Below are 27,963 nucleotides of genomic sequence, written 5' to 3'. Positions count from 1 at the left end.
AAACGTTGGCGGTGGTGCAGGGTATCCTCGAAAAGACGTTTATTACGAGCTGATCATATTTCATGGCAAATGAAGCAAAACAATAAGTTCCAAGGAATATTGAGAATTTCTATTGCACGACAGGTTGTTCCTAAGCCATGTAGCCTTATCACCCCACTCATATCATGGTTGAAACTTATAATGTCCCAGAATAGGGCCGCAGCTTCGCGATCTCGAAGAACATGGAGGATGTCCTCCTCAAAGGAATCGCAAAGATTACAAATAACATTACGGATTATGTTGCGAGAAAATAAATAAAGATGAGTTGTTATCTTGCCATGCCATAAGAGTCACAAGAAAAAAATGAATTTCGGGAGGGAAATTACCATTCCAGACCCACCCCACATTCCTTTTCATATTCCTACCTTCATTAACTTCGCTCTCAAACACTTTATATGAAGACTACACTTGTTATTCAAGACAAATTCGGAGCATGGTCTATCGTCAATGTCCTTCATATCCCACCCAATACCTTCAATCCTGGCCCAAATGAAATCTGGCAATTCTATAGACAAGGCAGACATACGCTAGCCTTCCCATGTCCAACACTCTTTAACTTTCATATTCAACTCTCTTTCCAACAAGGGACCCGACACTAAAAGTCTAATCAACCAAGCCCAAGCCAATTGTCCAACCATAACGAGGCCACCTCACCATTCCCTATAATCCAAAGGCAACTAGACTCAAGAAGGGACCAACCTTTCCCTACTCCTTGCCAAATATGCGAACCCCTATTGAATTTTGTAACATAGTCCTTCTGCACATATTTTACATATTGTTTTGCTAGGCTTTCGAGCCTGTGGCAAAGAGTCCACCCAAGCTTTGCCATGAGGATTTTGTTAAGAACACGATGACTTTTAATTCCAAGGCCCCCAACTTCTTAGGGAGAAAGGTGGAATCTTTACTCACTAAGTGCATCCTATTCTTTCGCTCATTTTCACCCCATAAAAAGTTATTACGAATTCTATCCAATTCATTAAGGGCGGAGATGGGAAAGAAAGTAGTTTGCGTATAGTAACTCGGGATGACATTAAGGGTGGATTTGATAAGCCCAAGCCTCCCGGCTCTAGAAAGAAAATTTGTTTTCCAACTAGCAAGTCTTAGTCGCACCTTTTCCACCATAAATTGGACCTCATTTTTAGGATTTTTATGTGAAATAGGAAGACCGAGGTACATCCCCTAGGTTAGGAGACTCACAAACATTAATGGTGCTTTGGAAAAGGTCTCTAATATCACTTAGAGTATTATGAGAAAAAATGAGCCTACTTTTATCATCATTGATTTTTGGCCCAAATATAGAACAAAACTTTTTAGGCACTTCCCTAACTCTAAACGCGGTCTCCTCATCTACCCCTTCCAAATAATAAGAGATTGTCCGCAAAAAGCAAGTGAGACACCGACACCTTCTTAGCCCCAACCCAAGAAGGAGTCTAAAGCTTGTCATGGCAAACTTGGTTAATAAGAGAGGTAAGATATTCAAAACAAATACTAAAGATATACGAAGCTTTGAAATTTTCATGTTTTTGACCATTAATAAGGATGGAGGATGAAGCTTTAGACATACAATTGATGATTAACTTAATAGAATTCTCATCTAGCTTGTGAAAAGCTAAACCTTGCCTAACAAAATCACACTCCATCCTATCACATGCCTTCTCAAGGTCCACTTTCAAAGCAAACCAACCCATTTTCCCTTCTTCTTATTCATTGAATGAAGGATTTTAGAGGACACGACAAGGTTTACTTTCGGGCCTTTTTCTTTTATGAAACCGTTTTGATTATGAGAAATCCAATGAAATATGAGAGGTTTAAGCCCATTAACAATAATTTTAGTGACCATTTTATAAATCGTATTGCATAAGCTAATAAGAGATGGAGACGGTATTGTGTCAGACCGTCCGATCATAATATTTGGTCGGACGACTTTCAGTTGGTTTCAAAAAAAGTTTAGTTGGTTACAATTTTTTTCAGTTGGTTTCAATTTTTTTTTCAGTTGGTTTCAATTTTTGTTCAGTTGGTTTAAATTTTTTTCAGTTGGATGTAAGTTACCTCTAAATGAAAGTAACTTACCTCTAAATGAAAGTAACTTACGTCTAAATGAAAGTAAGTTACCTCTAATGAAAGTAAGTTACCTCTAAATGAAAGTAAGTTACCTCTAAATGAAAGTAAGTTACCTCTAAATGAAAGTAACTTACCTCTAAATGAAAGTAAGTTACCTTTAAATGAAAGTAAGTTACCTCTAAATGAAAGTAACTTACCTCTAAATGAAAGTAACTTACCTCTAAATGAAAGTAACTTACCTCTAAAAAACACCTTTTATATCTCACAACCAGCAAAAAAAATGAGCATTATTAGGACTGATTATTGACATCAAGCTACTTAGTCTGCAGATCCTTCATTTTCTCATGCAAAAGTAATTCATCTTTTTTTCTTTATATAATCACTCGTGCTCTCTCTCTGGATTCTCATCAGAAAACTACTTCCTTCTCCGACCATGTGAAGAGAAGAAAAAAAAATGATATTGACATTGCTACAGATGATGCTGAGCTTGAGAGATGTTGGAGAATCTCCGACGAAAAGACAAGGATCAACTTAAGGATAATATACTTCCTTCTCGTTCCATGTCTCAAACTCCTTCTAAATCCGTCGCCACCGGTATTTTCCAGATCAACACCGCTGTCTCCGCCTTCCGCCGCCTTGTCGACACCCTTAGCGGAGGCTGGTATTAGGACTGGTCCGACCAAATGTATTGTATGAGACGGTCTGACACAATACTTTCATTAAGACATATGAGTTTATTATTCCTCAACAATCACTACTTGTTTTATTTCTCCCCCAAGAAAAACACTCTTCGTGAGAATTGACTAGTGGGACTCCTAAGGCCACTAAACATAAATAAAATCAGAATTTGTAACAGCAGAAGTTCTTTTTTCTTTCAATTCATCGCAACTTTGATTAGCAAATGATTAACACATACATAGCAGATGAACAGCACTTCCTCCCCCTTGCGCCACTCCATCTTGTTTGAAACCTTAACAAAACCCCCTTTTCCCCCACTGTACTACAACAAACCCATGTTGGTTTTCCCGCCAAAACCATCACTCTTTCTCTCTTCCTTAGAATTCCTCCCAAAAACCCAAATTCACCCCAAATTTCTTTCTGGGTACCCGAGAATTCTTCCAGTTATCGCTTGTCGTTGCCAGAATTCGGGTTTCTCGGCATCGGATGACGAGTCCGAAGCCGAGTTGGATCGATTAGTGGCGCTTCTGCCGGAGGAGATGCGGTGTCGTTTAAGGAAACATCCGGAGTTGGATAAGTTGATTGAACTGGTCATGGACTTGGGTCGAAGACCGTTGGCCCGTTTTCCTTCCGGTGATTTCGAGTTGTCGGATTGTCCCGTCAAATTTCATGACATTGAATTTGCTACCTCTCAGGTATGTAACATGGGATAATTTAGTAGCATAGTGTTACGTTTTCGACGTATTTGGTTAGTGGTCATAAATGATCATAAATGGTATTTGGTGTTCTTTTACGTTATCTACGATAAACATACATGTGTGTGGTTTCTAATCATAATCATACCAACCTTATCTCGTATTGTCTCTCACAAAAATATAGTCAAGTGTGGTCTTAATTTGATTCGTCTTAATACATGCTTTCATAATATCAACTTTTTATAAGTTTCACTTATACATTTATACTGCAGGTATATAGAAACGGAGAAAGTATTACTTTTGCATGTTTTTAATTTATTTGTTTTGAATTACTATAGTTTTTCCTTGCAATAATGTAATCTAAAGAGAATTTGTCATAACTTTGTAATTCATTTTTGTCGTAATATGATAGCCGAATTAGTTGTTGGCCGGAGAGATGAGGCTTACTTAGCATGTGTCACTATGAAATTAAGGTTCCAGTAGAATAGATGTCAACTTGCGAAGAATAGAGAAGCATTTTTGTACAATTTGTAGAGTAAATGAATCAATATAATAGATAGCTCAATGGATAAATCTTCTAACATTATCCATGTGGTTTCATGCTCAAGCCTTACTACATTAAGCTTTTGGTAAGTGCTGATCTGGAGGATGAAATGACAGATCTCCATCGCATGAAGGAGGTGCCACATGGCGGATATCCTGGCTTTAAAAGTCTCATAATATAACCCGTCCCTTTCTTTATAGCGATACTTGCTTTTACGCATGGACTAAGGAAAAAGTGCAAAAGGTAGAGATCATGAGAGTAAAAGTAAGAAAAAGAAGAAAAAGGTAAATAGAAGGAGAGTAAAAATAAAAGAGAAATGGTGGAACAATTTACCATAAATGGGAAGAGGGTCAAAATGTCCCACTTAAAAAAATATCCTTAAATAGGAAAATGTCACAATTCAAAAAAATGGACATAGTATATGTGTAGATAGATTGTAAATAATGATTTTGAGAAAGTGTAAATAAATTTATGGAGCAAGGTAATTTTAGTTATAAATATTGACCTAGGGATGTACATCAAATGTAGTTGTTAATCGAGAATTTTGTGAGTTAAGCATGAGCTTTTTATTAGAGTTTTGGATTCAATCATTCAAATAATTGAATCCAGAGTTTAATTTGAGATTCAGAATTTTTCTTTTTATCCCTAAAATCACTTATAATCTTGCATCCTCAAAAGGGTCACTCAGATGATTCATATCACATGTTGTACATATGCCAGAGATTTCTGGTGCATTAGGAATGCCAGGCCTTTGCTGCATTGGCAAGCTTTGGAGGAGAAATCATTTGAGGGCTGACAATAACTAATTTATGTTACTGTAATGTAACGACAGATAGTATACCGAACTAGGAAGGCGTATGGATTCATCTGTTAATTTGAAGCGAGACATTGTTTAAAGAAATGAAATGCATGCTCTGCAGCTTTTTTCAGGGTTATGTATGGTTGGTGCTCCACTTTCTGAACTCTGTTGTCTGATCTGGTCCAAGGCAATCTGTCATGATTTAAAATGTTACCGATGATAGAAATCTATAAGTTTATCCAGAAACACCATATCTTAAGTTTATTAATTAGGAACCTGGCCTCTTTTTGGGTTGTATTTACTCTTTATTTCTTTGTTATATCTGACTCATGTGTGCTCAAGTATGATCTACTATGTCAATACCTGAAACATGTACTTGGCTCAGGTTGGTGATTTCGCAATTGATAACCGTGCAGGCATCAGCTGCACTTTACATCGGATCAGTGCCGTCAGGAATAGAAAGAATGCAATTATTGGGTTGACCTGTCGTGTAGGCAGAGCTATCACAGGCAGTGCTGATTTGTTAAGAGATTTAGTCGAGGATGGGGCTTCATTGTTACTCATCGGGCCTCCGGGAGTCGGGAAAACTACAATAATTAGGTTAGTCTCTTGCTTTCCAATATGGCAATAAGGATTGCCAAGTAATACCATTTCCAATATAGCAATAAGAATCGCTAAGTAATAACATTTGCGATTGTTGAATGAAACATATTCTTCTTTGCCGTCTAAGGATCTACCACCTGATGGCTGTCCTTGCAGCTGTGTTGATGTGGCATATTAAGAGTGTCTAAACTTTGATATTTGTTGAATAAGGTTTTGTTGTGCTGTTGTACGAGTATATTTTCTTGGCAATGCTTAGAAGTGGATCGGGTGCATTCCCCTGATACTATGGGAGCCATAACGCGTGTTTTTATTCCAGATTCAGTTTTGTTGATATTCTAATTAAAACCTATCCCCTCTATAATTTTTCACTTTTTTTATTTGGGGAGAGACCTAGGTTAATCCTCTAATAGACAATTGACATAATTAATGTTATTTTTTTAGGGTTATGCTATATGCAGCCCTTGGGGTTGCATATAAGACATAAATACACTACTTAAAATGGAAATAAGTTGTGAATTTATGGAAATTTTTTGCAGCAACTGATGTAATAAATGATCAATTAATGCAACTTATTTTCATTTTTAGCTTCTTATATACAGCCCTTAGGGTTGCATATAGCTTTTCCCTTTTTTTTATGTGGTTCACGTTAATATAGTGAAATGGATGAAGATGCTACCTTCCATAATTGAGGAAGATGACTTATAAATGTTGTTGCTTAACTTTGTAAGCTTTATTGATAACGTTGATAGTTATAAGGTAGACCGAGAGTATGTTGTGACTATTACCCTCATCTCCTTTCCGATAGGATCTGGTAATAGTTTGGCTTTTGTAGGGTTTCCTTATATCTTAAATTTAAAGAACAATTTGAAAATTCTATGTTTTTGGCGTCACCAGTCTTAGCCCATTGGTCGACAATACAATTTTTGGATTTTGTTTTGTGAAGGCCGGAAGATTAACAAAAGATTTTCATAATACGACAAAGTATATCAAGATCTACATCGGGTCATGTTCTTTTCACAGCTGTGGTAATTGAAATGAGACGACCTATTAGGATGGGATGCGTGGCGCATGTTGTTTGTGGATGGTATTAAATCAGCGGATGAGACTAGAGATGACATTAATGCTAGATTGGAGCAATGGATGGAGGTAAACATTAGAATCTCAAGAGCTTAGGCTAAGTTAGAGCAAAATAGAGTATAAGTGCAATTTTGAGGAGTCATATTGAGGATTTAGTAACATTGAATGGAAAGTAGTTAACCATTAGTGAGCGTTTAAACTTTTTGAGTATCTTGGGTTGATCTTACAAAGGAATGGTGACTCATATGTTTCATACTTCCTTCGTTTCTTTTTACTCGCTACACTTTCCATTATGGGAAGTTTCACATTACTTGCTACACTTCCTTTTTGGGCAATAAACTCTCTCTATCTCTCTCCTCCCATATGGGTCCCTTTTCTTTTTACTCTCTACCTCTCTCTTCTCCAAAAATTGCCTAGGAGTCCGTGAAATGAGAAGTGTAGCGAGTAAAAAGAAACGGAGGAAGTATTAAGTGAGGGTGGCTTACATGAAGAGGGGGAGATGAGGTTTTTAGTGTACCTCTAAAATTGAAAGAATTTTTTCAATTAAGGAACTACTATTAAATAGTGTACTATATTGGTATGTGTTTTGGACCTTTAGGAAGGATCATATTAGGAAGATGAGGATAGCAAAGATGCACATGTTAAGATGGATGTGAACACACCAATGGCCCGTTTGGTTAGTAGTGATAAATAGTGGTAATGGTAATGAAATTTAGTGTAAATTTGTAAAGGAGTTCTCATGTCAATGACCATGAGAATGAAACTTTATCACAAAACATAGGTTTCCCTTTATAAATCTCCATTACCACCTAATACCACCTTCCCAAGTGGTTATGGATAGTAATGAGATTTAAGGAAGAAAATGAATATCTTGGGATGGAGTAGCATTACCATAGGTAATGACATTGGATTTCTAATACAAATTTACACTATAATGCATTACCATTCCAACCATCTATGGTCACTTATCAAACGGGCCGTAAGAGATAGAATTTGTAATGAAGATATTTAAATGAGGTTTGGAGTGGTAGACATTGAGAATATGTTTAGAGACGATTGGTTACGATGGTTTGGGCATGTGTGATGTCATCTAAAAGGGGTATCACTTAGGCCGTTAGGGTAGTGGAAGGTTGGGATACCAAATATTTTTTGAAAAAGTCGGGGAGGTCGAAGATGACTTGGATGGAGGGTGGTAGAAATGATGTTAGGTTTTTGGGAGTATATAGCACTTGGTAGAAGAGAATGGAGGTAAAGGATCCATGTGGACGACCACTAGAAATGAGATGTTGACTCATGGAGTTTGACTTAGTTCAATAATATATTTATATGAGAGGTAAATTTGTGAGTCCTTGATATGCTGATTGAGATGATTGAGGTATTTGCTTTTGCAGATGCTAGACGACTCAATTCAACTTAACTGCTACATAGCACTTAAATGGATATTCATTAACCTTGACTACTACCACCCAATGTTAAGGTTTAGGAGAATCACACTGGGTTATCTTAACCATCCTTAGTTATCTAATGCACCCTATGTTACTCTAACCACCCTATCTTATCCAATCCACCCTATGTTAAAGTAACCACTCTATGTTATAAAATCCAACCTGGGTTATCTAAAGCACCCTATGTTATGAGAACCAAAAAAAAAATTACAAAACCAGTTCAAACCAGTCCGGTCCAAGTCCAGACCAAAATTTTTTTTGTCCGGTCCAGGTCCACATAAATTGTGGATTCCGGCCCACCGGTCCAACTGTGTCCGGTTCGGTCGGATCCGGTCCGATTTTGGACCGGTGCACACCCCTACACATTTAAAGCAACAAATCCATAATACAAATCAAACTAGACCCATTTAAAGCAACAAATCCACAATACAAATCCATTTAAAGCAACAAACCCACAATACAAATCAAATCGAACACATACAATCCACAATACAAATCAAATCCGACTAATACACATACAGAAACACCCTAACTTAAATGAATCACCCTAGGTTGGTGAATCAATGATCACTGTACAACTAAACATGATCTGCAGAACACACACATGCAACTGCCTGTTTTATCTTATAACGGTGCTTCGATCTAATTGCGCTGCCTGTTTGATCTCCTCAAAGCTTGATTATCGCCTACTATTTTCTGCTTTTTATCCGTTTGATTCCTTTCATCCCCGTTCTTTTTCCCCCCTTTCTCCTTATTCACCCCTTGCTCCATATGCAACCTGCTTGATCTCCTTTGTTCTTGACTATCGGCTACTGTTTCCTGCTTTCTCTTCGTTTCACCCCTGTTCTTCTTTGCCTCGATATTCTTTTCTTCCCCTTTCTCCTTCTTCACCTCTTCCTCCATATTCCCCTTAGCAGTAGTAGCAGCAGGTGCATCAGCACCAAACGTAGCAGCAGGTGCAGCAGCAGCACCAAACGCAACAGAATCAAAAGCAGCAGCACCAAACGTACCAGCAGCATCAGCAGCACCAAACTGAGCAGAACAAGAACCAGAGGCAGCATCACTGTCATCAACACTGACTAAGTGATGAGCAGAAGCACCAGGACCTTCAATATCATTCAATTTCTCAAGAAGATCCCAGCTACTATCCGCCTTCAAATCAGTCTTTAAGAAATCAGCGATCTCTTTGAGGGCTATAAGAACTCATATAACGTCCGAGCTCCTTATTTTTGCCCCGTTTTTGTTCAATTGCATGTTGAATTGAAAATTGAAGGGGGGCATCTGTATGATTAACATTAATAATAAGATGGACACACTACTTATCAATGAATAGTTTATGAATTACACTAGTTAGAGCATTTTACCTCCACATACATTCACCACTTGAGCAGCATGCTCATCAACAACATCCTTAGCTCTAGGCTTTGGACCACAGGTTTCCAAAGACTTGACTTCACAAGTGTTGCATCCGGTGCATTCCCAAATCTTGAAGTGCAGAATTTCCGATGAGACTTTTCCCTTTTGTTATTAAATTGGGTTGATTAAACACAAAAGTAATAAGATTTGCTGACACTTACATTTTCAAAAGTTAAGTCATGCAACTTAGGCCACAAACTTTGAAGCAACCACCTCTTCGAATTGTATCTCAGAATAGGCAAAAGTGTGTCTTCGCCTTCTCTTTTGCCGGGCCTCAAAGATTCAACTTTTTCATACATCATTGCCTGCAATTTTCATAGCAATTGTGTAAGTTGAATCAGACACTTACTTCTAATAGTTTTGTTGACGCATTTTCAGATTATCTATGCAAGACGCCAATATCTTTTGTTTGTTATACTTACGTCTATTATCTCCAAGGCCTACTTGGTGAAGACAAATACATTATAGTTCATATTCAGGTCTTGTACATTGGAGTTTGGACCTTGTATTTCTAGCAGGGAATTAAAACTCTCCCGTTCCGTTACAGAACGGCTGTTCTGTAACGGATTTTGGATTTGCCGTTCCGCGAAATCCCGTTACGGAACGCCATAATAAAATTCACGTACTTCTCGCCGTGTTGTCCGTTCCGTAACGCGAACTCGCCGCGTTAGAACGCTTTTATCCTCGTTACATCCGTTCTTTTCAAACATTAGCCAATTTTTTTTATGATTTAATTATATAGTTGAGGAAACATGATATTCTATTAGATTTGATTATATTATGTTGTAATAATGCTTCATAAACTAAAAAAATGCAAATAAGGTTAAAACATATCAATGTGAATTTTTTAAAAAAATTCACGCCGCGTCGGCCGCGAAACGTTCTATTTTGCCGTTACAAGCCGTTCCCGCGACAACGCGGCCGTTCCCGCGAACGCGACCGCGACCGTGTTTTTTTCCCCTGATTTCTAGAACATATCCCTATAACAAGTTGAGGTTGTGACAAAGTTTGCTTCTAGGATAGCTCCATTCTTGTTGAACCTACGGAAATTTTGACAAAGAATGTGATATCAAATAACTTTAAGACCCTTAGAGGACTCCTAGGAGAGTTTTAAATCCAGTGCTACTGATAAAGAATAAAGGTGAATTCGTGATGTTATTGTTCAATTTTTAAGTAATTTTTATATATACTTCTTTCGTTCTTTCATAATTACAACGTTTTAATTTTCAAGCTTGCCGACATAAACCTTTGACCAGTAATTTTGTCGACTGTTAGCCTAATATTATTCAGCACAGCCAAGAGTTTTGTTCATACTATTCATAGCAAATAGTTCAGCTCGTAATATTATGCACACATCAGTAAAAGTTCATGTTATTTTTAGCCAAATTTCCAAAAATATCATTTAAGTTAGTATATGAACGTAAGGAAGTTTATATCTTATATATTATATGTGATTGAGAGTATGGTATAAGATAATATAGAAAATCATGAATCTACTATAATACTATTTCTAATATATCTCTTATTTTTCTCATAATACTATTCTTATACTCGACTATAATTGCTTTATAGCTATCTCAAATTTATTAATGCTTAAACTAAAAGAAAAATAATTTCGAAAAAGATAGAATATATGGATCTTATTGAAAAGCATATCTCGAACTCTTTTAAATTGTATAAAGATTATAATTTTTGAATTAGGTAGCAATAATTTATACTTCATTTACAATTATTGATTTCCTAGGTTGTATATTGAAAAATAAACTCTACTTTTGTCTGAATCCCAAACATTATATAACTCTTTCTATCATTCTAAAACTATATAAATTTTTAATCCAAAAGTTGCTTTATGACATGGCAAGCTTATGTGGTGATTTGCATGCTTTGTAAAAGTTCGTGCTGTATATAGTTTCTTTTGATGCATTAAATTGACCTTTTGTTTGATCCTTTGTGCAGAGAAATAGCTCGCATGCTTGCTGATGATTATCAGAAACGTGTAATGATTGTTGACACCTCAAACGAGATAGGTGGGGATGGTGATATACCACATGCTGGAATTGGCAATGCTCGACGAATGCAAGTACCAAATGCAGATATGCAACATATGGTACAAGCTCATATACTAGAGAATTCTTTTTTTTAGATTTTAAAGGAAAGGATTGCGTAAAATAATGTCCTTCAACTTATATATATATATATATATATATATAATATATATATATATATATTATATATATATATTTTACGTGATATAACTCTTATGAATAAGTGATGTGACTCTAATGAAAAAGTGATGTAACTCCAGAAAAGGGATATTAGAAATTTTTTTTTTGGCTCAAACTTTTTTTTTTGGGGTATAATACTAACGAACAAGTGTTATAACTCTAATCCTTGGTGTACCTGAGGAATACCTTTTTCTTAACACTTATAGGAGGTGATTAAATGATTCTGGTACGTGACTTGGTTTTTAGCAAATTAGGTACAATGATTGCTGTGAGAGTAGCAACTTAGGATACAAAGATGCAAGCTCTCTTTTTTGTAGAGCACCTATTATGTTTTATCTTATCCTTGTTATTCTGAGGAGGTGCTAAAAGATGAGATGAGATACTGATTTTGTTTGATGGCATACACAAGACTTGATACGTTAGGCACACTTAGAATTAAAAGAAATTTGGGTGCTTTGGTGAGGAAGCATGAAAGCATCTTCATTAGTGATCTCAAGTGGGGGTCATGGAAGAGATAGAAAAAGTGGGGGGGGGGGAGGGGGTCATGGAGAGAGATAGAGACAGTGTGAGTGTATATGTGTGTGTATGAGAGAGAGAGAGAGAGAGAGATAGGGGGAGGGGGAGAGGTCATTTTTTTGCCCAAAATTTTCTATCCTTTCTTCTTTCCACGACCTGCATTGTTTTTTTTTACTATGAACTCAACTCACATAGAGCTACCGATGAGGATGCTTTGCCAATATCAACTTAAGACTTTTGTAGACTGTAATTTTCTGTGTTTTGAGGTTATCGCAGGGCACCGTCTGTCTACTTTCCTGTTTATCATAGTGGTTGATCTGCATAAAAATAAGGATGTGTTATTGGGTTGATTGAAGAGGCTTTTTTCTTTTTATATATGTTGGCAGGGCACCACCTGTCTACTTTCCCCTCTCAATCTCTCTCTTCACGTGTGTGCCTGCGTGGGGGTATGGGTGCGTGCGTGTGCGTGTGTGTGTTTGTTTGTTGAAGGAGCTTACATTTTCATCTGCAGTAAGTCAATGATACTATTTTCTTTTTGAGCTTTGACCTTAATATCTTCAAACAAGTCCTCATGATCTCGTAGATCGGGATTTCTTTTCAGGTGTGACTTGTGAGGATTGACCTCTCTTAGTGCAATTTAGGAGTAGTCTTATGTCAGAAACTCAGAACATCCTTGGAGAATTTGTTTACGTTTTGTAATGGTGCAGCTTGTAGGTAATCTGGTTTAGAAGGCTGACAAGAAATCAGTGATTTGTGTAGATTTCTAAAAGGTTGGATGGGTAGTTTGCTTTTATTTTTTATTTTTTTTGCACAAGGAGTGGAATTTACGTAGTTTCTGCATTATGGTGTCAACGATCTTTCTTTGTCAGTGTTCCTCTTTACTATCTCTTTTTTGAAATTCTAAGTCTCCTATGACATTACGCATAAGTTTGAAAACTTGATGAGAGTTATCTCCTGGTCTGGGGTTGGTGGTGAGAGTAAGGACTATTTTGTAATGTGAAGTGTGCTGTGTTGGCCTTAGTGGACAGAGGTTTTCGTTTCTGGGAGATTGTTGTCCAGGAGTGTTGCGTTTCCCTTTCAAATCAGAGACCCTTTTGTATCGTGTTCAGTAAAGTAGATATGAGATGACATCAAAATCGGGTTGGGCCCTGAATGTGCAGTAATGGCTGTGCTTTGCTTGTCTGTGGATATATCTCTTGTATTTTCCCTATTTTCTGTGCAATTACATATCTTCATAAGTGTCATTTTCAACTTGTGTAGTAGCTCACCTACAAATCAAGAAATTTGTGAAAGGAATAAAGCTGCTGTATCTTATTCAGGTTTTGATAGAAGCAGTGGAAAATCATATGCCTGAGGTGATTGTGATCGATGAGATTGGCACAAAACTTGAAGCATTGGCTGCAAGTACGATTTCTCAGCGTGGAATACAGCTAGTTGCCACAGCTCATGGAGTCACGATTGAGAACTTGATCAAGAATCCTGCTCTTGATATGCTTGTTGGAGGAATACAAGTAATGTGAAAAACCTATCGTGCATTCAAAAGTTCTAGTACCCCCACTCCTAAAATAATGACTAGTTGCACTACTGAGAATTGAGATACATTTCAGGTTAAATAGGTTTTCTAATGGCTTTGCATTGAAGTATACAGATTACAGATATAATTGCGCTTTTCATTTAGTCTTCTTGAAAGAAAGCATATTCACAAATCTGATCAGTAAAATCTGACAACTGTAGATATTATCTTTATGTTGTGCTACACTAATGATCTATGATAGTCATTACAGTGAAGTTCCTGATTTTTTTATCATTTTTGCCTCGGTGATGCTAGCTCATGTGCCGTCTTTCCATAAATGGGTTCTTTTTGTTCCAAATTCTGTTGCAACTGCATTTATAAATAGTAATATACTATCTTGCTCCCGAATGTATCTGTGCAAAACTGATTCCTAATACTGCACTATTGTCATTTGGCAGAGTGTAACTCTGGGTGACGAAGAGGCAAATAGGAGGCGTGTTCAGAAAACAGTTCTGGAGAGGAAAGGACCCCCAACATTTCATTGTGCTGTTGAGTTAATTTCAAAAACAGAGTTGCGGGTACACCGAAGCTTAGGAGCAACAGTCGATGCCATTCTTGGAGGTACCTTTAACATTAAGGCATTAAAAGCGTATCTCCTATTAATATATGCTTACCTACCATGTGATGGAGTTGTGATCTTATTCTATTCATTCAAATTTGGAAATGCCAATCATTCCCCTCTCACAGGCGACTTTGTGACTTGTGGCCTTTCCGAGAGAAGTTATATATTACTGCCTTTTCAAATTTTCTGACTTATGGTTCTCTAATTCTTTTTGGGGACCAGACCATAAAAATGACTTCAGAAACTGTGATGTCAACATTGGGCAAGAAAAATCCACTATTCTGAAGGAGGTAACACTAGTTAGTAAAGTTTTAAAATAGGAATCTCTCCGTCCTCAATTAATTGTCTAGTTTTGTGCATGCAATGTTAAGAGTAAAGAGTAGGGGAATGTAGGTGTTTTTGGGTGTCACAGTAAAAGTAAGAACAGTAAATTGATTGATTAAGAGAAAGAGTGTTAGCGGAGGGGCCCCATATCACATGAATATAAAGAAAGAGTGTGAGAGATATTCAGTGTAGGGGACCACATCACATGGGTTGAGTGGATTGGTCAGGTGAAGTTTCCATTTGAGGTATCTGGGCTGTTATTTATGGACTGTCCACAAAGTATGGAGGACAATCATTTGAAAGGGAGGAAGTACTAATCTTTAACTTTTTAAAGAAGATATAAGTCACAAAGTGACCAAATGAATAGGTAATGATTGAGAAGATTTCCATCCATCTATGATTTTGGGGTTTGCAGGATGAAGTTGAATATAGTTGACCGATATGTCTTCCCTTGTTTGACAATCTGAATTGTTGATGCAGGCCGATGCCCAGAGTTTGCGGTACGTAAAGTGGATTTTCATAGATTGAAAGGAACTGAAAAAGGAGAACAATGCCTGTCTGATTCCATTGTCAGAAATGTGCAAGTTGAACCTATAGATGTTCCATCAGCAACTGTAGAAAATGATCATCATCTGAGGTCTGCTACACCTAATGTAAAGAGTTCTGATGATGGCAGACTTCTTCGTATCTTTCTCTATGGGGTAAGATGTCATATTATGCAATGTTTTTTTTGTGAAAGATTTCTCTACTTTATATCATATTGCGATTTCAACATCTCAGGCTGCTTTTGATAGTATATAATTTGGAAAGAATTTCCCTGTATTTGTAATCAGATGCTATCCTTCGTAATCAATTGTAGTTCTGAATCTTTTTCTTATTTCTCCTTGGAATATAGAAATGTAACAAGAAGGAAGTCCATTTTAGCTGCCAAAAAAGAGAAACAAGAGAAAAGTAGATAAATTTGTGATTAGGCAGTTAAGCACAAAGTAGGGAGAAGTAAATAAATTTGTGATTAAGGAACCATCCTTGAGCTTTGAAGTGCGTGATATTGCTAAAATGTGCTAAGTTTACTGTTGAATTGATAAGAAGTGTGGTAGCATTGTTTTTTTTTCCCCAATTTTTTTGACAGCTGAGAAACAAGAGAAAAAGACTAGGGATACTTGCTAGCACTAGTTGCTAGTTTCTGTGCCTTATGAAGATATCACTTCAGTGAGTCCAAATTGCCTATATTGTTCTAGTGAAATATGCTAATCCTGATAATGCAGACTCACTTTGGTTGAGCAAAAGGGTTAGGAAGTTTTTCACCCAGCTTTCCAAGTTTGTGTGTTGGGGTTTAGTCTTCTGGTTATATGACAGTCTCTGAAGAGATGGCTCTCATGGTTTTCGCATTTGCTTGACATAGTGTACACTCTCTCAACTCTGATGCTCCACATTCTTAGGTCTCCGAACTAGGTAATGATATCTTGATCATCAGCAAAAGCATTTCCATTTGGAAAAGAGCTTTGATTTCCAATTTTTTGTCCAGTAGGGGTCTTTTACACTCTGGTTTTCTTTGAAGACATGATATGCCACTAGCCTGATTTGATGGTGAAATTTCCGTGTTCTATGAATCTCCATTCGATAGAGTCTTCTGTGTCAATTGACGGAATGTGAGTACCAAAAATGCATTCTGCATCTTTTTGGGAGAAGTTATTCCAGATAATGCTTGAATTCCAATTGTTTCTCTGGTTTATGAGATCTGAAACTTTATGTAAGGGTGGCCTGGGGTCAGTCATGGGGCTTTCTCTGAACCAAATATGAGTCCGACATGATTATGCATTACTTGGATGATTGTTTAAAGGCCCGACTATGCAGCAACAATTACAAGGATATAAGTTGGATGTGATTATTGAAGGCCCAAGTTTTGTTTGGGTTTCTATTTGCTTTTGTTACTAATTTAAGTTGTAACAAAACCATGAGATTACTCATCAAGTAAGCTCATGTTAGGCGTGTGGATTGCTGATGTTAGGTGTGAGTGTAAGCTTCAAATTAGGGTTAATATGCTGCTGTAACCTCCTTGTAACAGCTCATTTATGACGAGCTTGAAAAGGGGCATAATTTTAGGAAGCTTCTTAAAATCGTAGCTTAGGAATGATTTTCTAGGGTTTTTTGTGTGTGTTTTGTGCGTCATTTAGCTGCTCCTATTTCCTATATAAGGAGAGCTCAAGCTGTGAGAAGTTTAGCTTTTGATTGATTATAAGAAAACCTTGTATTTCTAGTTTATGCTTTGAGTTTGTCTCGAGTGTTTATTACCCTTGTTGCTTTGAGTGGGTTCCTGAGCAATAAGCTTAGGGGAGGTTGAGTGGGTCTTGCCTCTGGCCTAAAACCCCAAATCATTGAGTTTGTCCTTGTGATTTTGTTCTATCCTTTGTTACAAATGTTTTCAAGTGTTAAAGTGAGTGTTCTTGGTTCCCTAAGTTTAGATTCATCATCCAATCCCTTGGAAGGTGTTTTTAGACTTACATCCCTCTCTCATGGTGAGGATTTTATCATTCACCATATATGTGATCGAAGGTCAATATTTTTCCCATTACCGTTCTTTTTCTGAAATATTTCTTCATTGAAATGGAAGCTTTAGAGACACTTCTAACATAGGAGGAGGTGAGAGGAGGTTTTGGGTTGGGATTATTCACTGCTAATAACTAAGTTTTTTTTTTTTTTAGGGGGGGGGGGGGGTATTTGCTCTGATAATTCTGCTGATCAAAGAAGAGTTATTTTTATGGGTTTTCCATGCTTAATTGAATAGAAGAGTTGTAATCTGGGATGAAACATTTCTGATTCATACCTCTATCTTCGTGGGTTCCTAACATACTTCTTTTTGTCCAATATATGGGTCTTGTATCCATTTGTGAAGCTTTGTTTATTATCTATCAATTGTAAACTTATTACGGCTCCCTTTGATTTTCAGATCTTGGAGGCAACTATGGTACAAGCGATCAAAAGGTTGAACTTGGATGAAGAAATTGAGTTGACTGATAATATCAGTGAAGCAGATGTATTACTGGCTCTGCAATCCAAGATAAAGAAGAATCTGGGGATTCAAGCTGCTGCCGAATCTCATGGAAAACTTGTATATGTGACCAAGGTATTCTCTCTGATGTTTCTGGGTCTATACCCATTCTTTAGTATAAACTTTAGACCTGAACTACAGAGGTGCTGCAGACTAGCTCTTTGGTCCAACTAACGAAGGCACTCCGCTCATTAATGACTGACTATGAGGACATATCAAAGGGTTTTGATTCAGAAGACGGACTAAATGATTCAGAAAGGATCGATGCCCTTGAGGTAATAAATGTAGATTCTGTTCCGTGTTCACTTCCTAGGATTTAGCTGATGAATATTGCATGCTATATTTTTGTAGCTGTTTCATGTTCACAGCTGGAGAAAATGATCTGTGGTCCAATACTCTAATATGGCAATACTGCCGTATGTGGTAATAAAATAGTGGTGATGGTAATGAATTTTAAAGCAATTTACCATAACAGTATTTGTCAACACTCATGGGAATGCTTGTCCACCACGAATCATCTCTTTTTTTCATAATTTCCATCACCATCCACTACCACTTTAAAAGGTGGTATTAAGTGATGATTGAAACATATGAATTAAGAACATGTTTGCGGACAGAGTTTTATTATTCATTACAAAGCTACGCTAAAATTCATTACCATTACCACTATTATTACTGCCTACCAAACTGGCCATGCATGTGATTAATCATACTGTGGAATAAGATTGTCAGATGCAACCTACTATGTGGGGTAGGCTGAGAGAAAACTTGCTTCCTTTTGCAGTAAGACATGTTGGAACTTCGAAACCAAGATTGTTATAATTGTAATCATTACCATTACCACTATTATTGCCGCCTACCAAACTAGCCATGCACATCATTAATCTTACTGTGGAATAAGATTGTCAGATGCACCCTACTACCTGCAATAGGCTGAGAAAAAACTTGGTTCCTATTGCAGTTAGACATGTTGGACTTGGAAACGAAGATTATTATAATTGTAATTCTTGATGTGAAGGTCATTTGACCTTTGCACTGAACTTAAAACTTGTGGTACTCTATTTTTGAAGAACTATGATGCTTATATGAATGTCTCTCTATAGGAAGCCAGAACTGCTATTGAGCAAGTTGTTATCCTCCAAGAGGAACCTGTTGAGCTATTGCCGAGGCCTCCCCACCTCTTGTCTCTTCAAGTGAATCTTGCTAAAAAATATCAGCTGCAGTCAGAAATCATAGCTCTTGGACCAGAATCACGCCTTCGTATACTTCCTTTCTATTTGAAATCCCGTGGAAAACAGAAGGATAGGGAGGCAGCTGATGATACATCTACCATTGACGAATACTTGCACAGTAATGGCAATGCAAATGGTTCATTACATTCTCCAGATAAATTGCCTATATTACCAGACTATCCATGAAACTGATGAGAATGACATTGTTGAGTACAATACTACTTGATTCTGATCTTATATGTGAGCCTTTCAGGCATATAATATTTGATACCAATCAATCACTCTATCAGTAGAATATATCTCTGTTATTCTTTTTATAGATCTTACTACAAATGTCAAGGTTCGGTTATCTTTCTCTTAAAATTGGGCAGTAACATGTTGATGGTCTGAATTTCGACTTGCCTGCTACAGCTGCTGGCTTAAGGTTTATATATATTGGCTCCCCACGGCTCATTTTTTCTTTTCAATTCAGATTTTGTCATGTAACTGTCTTGCTGCTTTGAGATTGTTTTACAGGATAACTCAAGAAGTAAGTTACCAGAGATGAGATGACACAGAGAACTAGATGATTATAATGTACAGTGAGTTCGTGACAAGAAGTGCAAGGTTGGCATTCAGCAGTACCTTCTACCTGTATTCTTATAAAGTCAATTTCTTGTAACAATTTATCTCTGTACTACTATAGGGATAATCATGACATACATTATTCCAGTGTTTATTGCTGTAAATACGTTGACAATTGGTCCTGAGCTTGCAATGCAGATGAGTTTTGGAGCTTTGCAGGTGAGTCTTTTTCATCTATCTATTTTTACTGGTGACTTAACTTGCTATATATTTGTCAACTTTTTTAAAAAAACAGCATGAGATAGAATGAAGCATCGCTAACTCTAACGCTGATCTCTCTTAGCTTAGAGTGTTTAAGGTGTTTAGTGAGTCCTATCAAATGACCTTAAGATTTTAGCATGCCTCTCTTGTTATGCCTCTCTTGTTTCCTCTTTAGGATTTCATGACGTGTCAACTTCTTTATTGGTTAATACAATATATGAATGATGCATGAAGAACCTGAAGTGTCATTGTAGGATATAGATATTACGGTTTTCTTTCTCTAAATTTCGAAATGTTTTTTTACAACATATGTAATGAGAACTTCCTCTGTCAAGAATCCATTTATCCTTCATCAACTCTCTTCGTAGATCAAAAGAGCGTGGTCATCTTCAACTTCTTCACAGACGGCATTAGTGACAATTGCATCGGGACACTTTCAACATCTCCATGTCCTCCTTTGCCTTTATGGATATTTAATATGCCCAACCTTTGTAGTATTGACATAACTACTAACAAAAGCTCTTAACGCCTCCTTTCTTCTTGTTGTTGGGTAACTTCGCCACAAAAAGCTCTGTTAGATGAGCTACCTTTTGATTCTTACATCATCAATCTCTTGGCTCCGAAAGAAAGACAACCGCAGTATCTAGAGCAAAATTGGTATCCTGTTAACAAAGAAGTAATATAATCTAATTACAGAAAACTATTATCAAGTAGGATTTCTAAATATTCTTGAATATTTGAATACTAAGACAGAGAAAATCTCTCGAAACTTCAGCTGTCCAGTTGCCCGCCCAAGCACAAGTTCAAGAAGCCACAAGTTGCCGCCTTCCCAAGCAATTTGGTCCCATCCACCCAGACACTCTCTTTGGAGCCCATTTTGCCTCCAAGTCCGTAGCTTCCAACCTCTTCTTAGTCACTAACATATTGGTCTTACAAATTTTTTTCATAAAATATCAAAACTAATGAGAATTCCCAGAGTGTATATGTAGGAAGGACATTCCTTGCACAAACAAACCTAATAAAACTCTTAGAGGCACCTGGTTACATTTAACTTCAGAGGGCTAAGATTAAAAGCTAGCAATTAATTGATCATTGAGAAAAGGAGAGAGCTTGTATATAACAATAGGATCTGCTGCCCGACGGGCTGATAGAACGACCACCTACATTATTGTGAGTACAAAGGTATCCGTTTAGCAGGACTTAAAAATTTAAAATTGATATCGATATATTATTTGGAATTCTAAGCTCTTATTTTGTGAAGAAAATAAGATGTACATTATAAGCTTTATAACTAATCATGATGGTTAATACAGTTAGCCACTGTCTAATAACAGAGGTTGTGTGGTGTGATTGTATAATGTATGTCGCAGACAGTCATTTCGTGGAATGGCAAGTTCAAAATCCGCTGTAGAACAGCCTTTAGTAATGGAGCTATTTGAATGAATACTACGGTATAATCTTCTTAGAGTAGTCCTCTGGTGGTTCACTAGTTTCAAGTATTTTAAAGATCAGTGTAACTTGAAAGAGATGGTAGAAGATAAGCCTCTGTTATGAGATTAATGGTTTGTGTAGTAAATGGCACTAACTTTCCAAATGGAATTTTCTCTGTCCCACCCAAGAACCCAAGTAGATAAAAGAAGTATTATCTTATAGGTAATACATATGGATAAGTATAATCTCATTAATGAAGCCAACCCTTTTACCTGGTAGCCTACTTTGTCTAAGCTAACTGGTCCAGACCATATTTCTTTATCCAGAGAATGCCACATCCGTACAGAGTCATATTCAGTCACTGGACCCTCATCTTTTACTTGCTACTTTTGCAATTAGTTTATTAACAAAGGTAGTACATTGTGTTTAATTAAATGTTTAAAGTCAAACACTTTTTAAACACTTAAAAAACAGCTAATGTAGGTGATAAGACTTGTTATAATGATTGAACTGTCAATTTCTATATACTGTCTGCTACTAATTTGTCAACTAATTGTTTGATAGGATACTGTTTGACTAGAGTTTCTATACTTAATTTATCTTAATCAATGAGATAAGATGAGTTAAATAGCAGAACTCAACTGCCCTTTCCCTTTGACTCACTCACTTCCTCTTATCTCCAAACTTTCGGCTGAATGTCAACCATCTTCTATTCATCATTACATTTCAGCTATGACCTCTTTAAAACCACCACTTACATATGTCAATTTTACACCAAATTATCACTTCTTTCCGCAGTTTCATTTGTGCCCACATGTTAGTTTCCTGGTACCAAGTTATGGTTTGGAATCATTTGTCCCATTTTATGTCTCATCTTGTGCTCAGCACCGTCCTAATTTTGACATGTTATCAACTTATATTGACCAATTAAAATTTATGGGGATGCTGTGATACAACCAAAGATTATCATATGGCATAAGGTGAGATATAGAATAGAATAGATGATCCCATGGTATTAAATCTCGGCCGCATCACTGCATCTGGACCGCTTTGTAAAGGTTTTTGAGCTTATGACATATTAGGTTGCAACAGCTGCATAGCATCCGTATTGCCCACGAAAGGGGTTCTCCAACTGCTAGGTCATGACCGGTTATGAGATACTTCCTCCGTTTTATTATACATGCTACATAGAGAAAGTGGGGGAATTTTAAGAAATGTAGAGAGAGAAAGTAGGGGACCACAGTTAAGGAAAAAGTATGAGTATTTTAAAAGAGAAGGTGAGAGACCACCAACTTTTTAATAGTATTTTAAGATTTTTATGGTGAAAAGGAATTCATTTATGGTATGTAGCATCTATTATGACATTTCTATTTAAGAAAAATGTAGCATCTATAAAAAATGGAGGAAGTATAAGACAATGGATGATCCTTTCCGATTCTAGCTATAATGCTATATACTATTCAGTCCCAGTCCTCTCCCACATTTTGCTGCATGAATTTTTAGAGGAAAAAAAAAATTTCCTTGTGTAGCTATATATATGCCTGTGTGCGATTTTTTTTATCTTGGTGAAAATTAATGTGAATAAACGATGGATGCCACTGAAATACATCTTTTGTGGGGTTAGAGTTGTAGAAAGGGAAGGCTGACATAGAAGAATAGACAGTGAAGCAGGCAGAGAGAGCCTGAAGTAGAAAATTTATCTTGTTTATTTTAAGTACCGTTATGTGGAGATCAGAATGGCCCTTAATTGAGGCATTTGGCCCAGGAAATCCGGACTTGCTTTTTACACAGACTTTCTTGAGAACTTTCTTATACTATATTCTCAAAGTTTTCTCTTGAATTTCTCCCCTTTATTTCCCTTTATATTTATTTCGGATCCTCGTGATTCGTGATGAAGTATAAGCTAAAATCTCGTTATGTTGCGTAGTTTCTTGCTTTTGTATTGTACACCTTTTTTTTTCCTCTCCTAACGTATTTCGCCTCTACCCGTGTCAAAAATGTCGAAAAAATTTGTTCTCATGTATGGATGATTTGTCTGATTATATTACAAAGAGTGCATCATCCCTCAGGTGGGTGATAAGTTGAATCTATATTACCATTAGTCTCTTGTTATTTTCTTAGTTCCTAGTAGAAATTTATTTAGACAAGATTTCCTGGCTTCATTAACTCACTTTGTGTTATATTAGTATAGAAGAAAGAAATTTGGTTAGATAGTGATATTGTTGGCACTTCCCAGTTCCCACTAAGAACAGGAAAGGTAACATAGTCGATTATTGAACCCTTTGCCTTTCCTCTAAAGCCACCGCCTCTGTCTTTAATCTTTGCACATGTCATTTTGATATGCACTAACACTTTCTAAGTGTGCATTTTGTCTGTTAATATAAAAATAAACAGAAAGTTGACTACATACAAACTAAATTATAACTTTAAGCTCGAATTTTTCTCAATCAGTCTCATTGGTTGGCATGAACAGGGTGCCAAATAACCTCTATAGCTATGCAGCATGGGTACATTTAGGGGTGTTAACGAGCCGAATCCAGACCATTTTTGAAAGGGTCAAGTTTCAATAACTAGGAAATCTCAGGTCCTAACCATTTTTGGGCTTATTGGCTGGGTTTCGAGAAGGAAATGTCGCGAAAACAGGGATAAGCTTCATGTTCCAGAGATTTCCGTGCTTCATAGATCTCTAGTAGACCAGTGCTATGAGCTATCTAAATCTGTTTTATGTGTTACTCTGTGAATCTCTCGTTAGAGTTCATCAAAGTGTCAGTGTAATGCTTATAGTTTAGATAACTGCTGGACTGAAACAAAGGTAATTTGGATATATTTTTGTCAAAAAATTATTAGGAAAAAGAACAATAAAAGAGAAAAAAAAAAACACAAACAGAATCCTCGTCTATATTCAGCCACCAGCCCAATTAAAAAAGATAAATAAAGAAACAAAAAAGGGTGCTCTTCCTGTAGCAATATGGATCTCTTTTTAAAGTGCTGAAGCTTTTTATCAAGTGCACAAGTTCTTTCATTATTTTTTTAGGTTGAAATTGAAAATTAATTGGTATTGCTATTATCTGTTATTGGGTGGATTAAAAGTGGTCTGGTAATTAAAATTACAATTGTTAAAAGGATTTAAAAGCTTAATACATAGTTGAATCCAGGCAGAGAAATTAATAGTATAGTATATAAGTGTTTTCCGAGTACAATATGAAATCATTTCTAAATGCTTTAACTTTCTTGGAGAATATGTTAATAATATCTAATACTCTCTCCGTTCTTAATACATGGGAGGCCAGCGGAGGTAATAAGGTAAATTAGTAGGTATGAGACAGGAGAATGGGTGTTCCGTACTATGAGATTGCAATGTAAAAAGGCCTAACCAATAGTAGTTATGAGATTCCAGGAGGATGAGTGTCCCGTACTATGAGATTCCAATGTAAAAAGGCCTAGCCAATAGTAGTTATGAGATTGCAGGAGGATGGGTGTCCCGTACTATGAGATTCCAATGTAAAAAGACCTAACAAATTATATTCCATTCCATTCAAAATAGCCTAGCCAAATACCCCTTCTATACATAGTAGGTGAATACATGCATTGAATAGGGTGAAAAAGTAGAGAAATAAAAGGTGGTGTTTGGTATGGAAATAAATTTAGAGAAAAACTAGGAGGGAAAACTTATTTAAATTAGTATGTAATCCCTCCATCTTAAATAGAGTTCTTATTTTTCTATTTATGTCTATTTCAAAATAGATTTTTCATTTTTTTATTTGGTATGGGTCCGCCAATTAAAATATTATTTAGCTTTCACTTTTATTATATTATCCACCCATAAGAAAGATGACTTTGTAAATTGGCCCATATTCATGTAAAGTGTACCAATTTCGATTTTTAATTCCAATTTAATACAATTAAAGTCCCAACCAATGATGTCTTGGCCTAATGGTTAAGATTGAGGTGCTGTGAACGATAGGTCACAGGTTCGAATCCCCCTACCCTTCTTTGTACTTTGTACCGCCTTCGTGGCTCATATAAATAAAAAAAAAAAGCCCCAATCATGATTTCTCCTTAATACTTGTTCTCCAAAAATGAGAACTCTATTTAAGACGGATTAAAAATCATATAATGATGATTATCCGGAAGTGGTGTATAACATTTATTGTGGGATGGAGGGTATAATTAGTTATGGTTATTCTTCTCCTTATTGATTAGTAAAAACTAAGGAGGCTGATAAACATAATACATCCTAAACAAGCCTTAGGTACAACTTCCTCTTAGTTTTTACTAGCTATGTTTGCTTATATTCTCGCTTTCTCTTTCAATAGATCTGAAATTGATACCAATTGATTAGTAATTGTTTTTAGCTTCATATGATGTGGTGCTTACCTTATGCCACTAAAATAACACACTTTCTAATAAGCAAAGTTTGCTTTGTGCACCTAATATTAAGTGGCTAAAACCTTTTTTTTAAAAAAAATTTGACCAAGTTCCAACTAAAAGTATATTATTTGTGTGGTCGTTTGCTGTCATGAATCTTCTTCTGAATCCTTTACTTGAAAGAATGTTAATGGGATCTTTAGATTGGACCTGTATATACTTACTATCTCCCTTATGACGCTATAGATATCTACGTAACGTAATGGAACTCTTTTTATGCCTCTGCTTTTGCCTGTTCAATACTAACTTAGCTTCTTTCAGATAAGTTTAGCTATATCAGTTGCCAATTTTTATTCTATTAAACTTAAATGCTTCCATCTCACTTCACACGTAATATGGATAATATTATCTGTGTTAGGTCAGGTGAAAAACTGTGCAGACTTGGTGAATGTTTAGCTGTAGGTGCATCAGTACATGGTTGTATCATGCACTGCTGCGAGCGCGGTCGTGCAGAAGCCAGTGAAATAGCAGCAGGGAAGCAAAGAAGTTCACTCGGACTTTCTTTGGCCTGGTTTGCTTGTGCACGTTTGTGTCCTCGTGATGTTGGTTCAATAATGGAACTTTGGCAATTCTATTTAGGACAAGAGCAAAATTTTCTTAATCACAGATGTCTATGTAATTAGGGAAAAATTGGATACAATTAGAAAATTACTTTTTGTAGCGCTTCATATGAGTTTATACTATGTTAGCGCTTCATATGTGTTGTGTCCGACACAACACTACAACACACTTAAATAACTTTATTGTAAACCAACATCTTAGACATCTTTCTATGAAATGCCCAAGTCCGACTCTCGGACACGTATGCAAGTAGACACTTGTAGCCAAGTATGAGCGACATAGAGTTTATATGTTAAGGTCCATGATAATGGAACTCCATTCACACACTTTAACTAATAAGTGAAGTTTGAACCTTAAATAAACCACCACAATAATGAATAATCTAATGTGGAGATGGTAAAAACCGAACTACAAACCTCATGTATATATGGGAAGACAGCTCCAACTTGATACACATATGATGATAGTTTTCCGTACGAAGTTGAACGACCCTTCATCTTATTAGTTTTTTAGGCTGACCTGACCCTTTAGAGAAGGCTAAGTATAGGACAATAAACTGGAGGATTTGAGGGACCCTTATGTCTTACAAGTGAGAAGTAATGAAGCTTAAAAAGTGCTAACTAACATATTAAAATCATCTGATTAATAAGGGTGACGAACAATATCATGTGGCTTAATAAGAACTAATTTAATGCCGACGTCGGTACTATTTACATGCTTTTGAGCATGGACTGCACTACACATGAAATTTCATTGGATAGGCGTATGCATGAGATAGAGGAAATGCATCAAATAGTGGAAATCGTTTCAATTCATCATTGTCTTATTCTTAACCCCATTATTAAACTTAGATGCATTTCTCTATAAATACACCATTATGTGCAGTTGGACTTCCCCATCGAACAACAATAGCCATAACCATAACCATAACCATAACCTTAACCTATTCGACCTAGAATCTCATTTGTCAATGGCCGCTTCTTTTAGATTTTGTGTTTGCGTTTTTGTTCTGTTTGCTTTGTTTTCGAGTTTGGTTGCTCGGCCTCTACCACCCACATTATCAATCAAGGAGAAAGATGATATGATCCAACAAGCTGAAGATATGTTCAAAGGGAGATTACAAAGAGAAGATGTAAGGAGAAGTTATTATGTTTCTGATAGGGTCAGTCCAGGAGGACCTGATCCTCGTCATCATTAGTTTTTATTCATGTATCCCTTTTTTCTCTATATGCCACCATTTTCTTTACTATTTGTTCTTTCTTTTGTAAAATAGTTGATATATAAAGAGGATGTGTTGGTTGATTTTTCAAGGGAATGAGAATATGTTAGTTAATTTCATGACTGAACAATGAGAAACGGTGTTAATTTCATGACTGCATTGCTGCTGTTCTTCTACTCGTAGCTTGATGGTTACTTTAAACCAAGATAACATAAATTAATGAGCAACCTAGTTGCCACGTAAATATATAATGTAAGTGTTCGTACTAGTTAGTAGTTACAACTTAAACGCCCTTATAACTGATTAAGGCATATTCATACGTCACCTCATCTCTTTATAGTCATGGCATCAAAACGGGGCGGTGAGTCGGGAACAAAAATTAGATAGCTAGTTCTTGGACATACTTCAAGGTTGATTCGACAATATGGCAGAGTAGCTCGATTTTGGATTTGGTACGGGGTCTTATGTTCATTTAAATTATAGAGATTGAAATTTTTTGGTGAACAAGAAGAGACGAAAGAGTCATTAATGGCGTTTTGTTTAGAATAGGAAGAGACGAAGCATAACACCAGATAAAAATTAACTTCTTTCAATCTGCATTCCACATTACACTTGATAAATTGAAAAAGAACAATGTGTAAATTAGATGTTTTTTCTTAAA

General features: G+C 36.4%; 1 protein-coding gene and 1 non-coding gene across 3 annotated transcripts; both read left to right on the top strand.

Annotated features, from left to right (window-relative positions):
* Positions 1-2,955: 2,955 nt before the first annotated feature.
* On the top strand, positions 2,956-19,157 carry LOC104891405 (protein SEEDLING PLASTID DEVELOPMENT 1). 2 transcript variants are annotated; one of them, XM_010677094.4, is made up of 9 exons: positions 2,956-3,473; positions 5,202-5,416; positions 11,314-11,464; positions 13,418-13,609; positions 14,070-14,232; positions 15,038-15,258; positions 17,505-17,681; positions 17,759-17,881; positions 18,710-19,157. In XM_010677094.4, exons 1-9 carry the CDS (start codon positions 3,024-3,026, stop codon positions 19,022-19,024), a joined length of 2,007 nt encoding a protein of 668 aa, XP_010675396.2. In that variant the 5' UTR covers positions 2,956-3,023; the 3' UTR covers positions 19,025-19,157. The 2 variants fall into 2 exon arrangements, with proteins under 2 accessions (XP_010675396.2, XP_048498785.1); XM_048642828.1 differs by having other exon boundaries at positions 3,341-3,473; positions 5,233-5,416.
* Positions 19,158-19,627: 470 nt separating this feature from the next.
* On the top strand, positions 19,628-26,385 carry LOC109134797 (uncharacterized). The gene is made up of 2 exons (XR_008968968.1): positions 19,628-21,114; positions 25,881-26,385. It is a non-coding gene; the product is annotated as an uncharacterized LOC109134797 (transcript).
* Positions 26,386-27,963: the final 1,578 nt, after the last annotated feature.

Source organism: Beta vulgaris, chromosome 4, assembly GCF_026745355.1.
Source record: "Beta vulgaris subsp. vulgaris cultivar EL10 chromosome 4, EL10.2, whole genome shotgun sequence".
Classification (NCBI taxonomy): domain Eukaryota; kingdom Viridiplantae; phylum Streptophyta; class Magnoliopsida; order Caryophyllales; family Amaranthaceae; genus Beta; species Beta vulgaris.
This window is presented reverse-complemented; position numbering and strand designations above follow the sequence as displayed.

Coding starts and splice junctions, on each gene's coding strand:
- LOC104891405 (XM_010677094.4), top strand. CDS start 3,024: ATGAACAGCACTTCCTCCCCCTTGCGCCACTCCATCTTGTTTGAAACC. Junction 11,465..13,417: donor ATGCAGATATGCAACATATG/GTACAAGCTCAT, acceptor TATCTTATTCAG/GTTTTGATAGAAGCAGTGGA. Junction 14,233..15,037: donor AGTCGATGCCATTCTTGGAG/GTACCTTTAACA, acceptor TTGTTGATGCAG/GCCGATGCCCAGAGTTTGCG.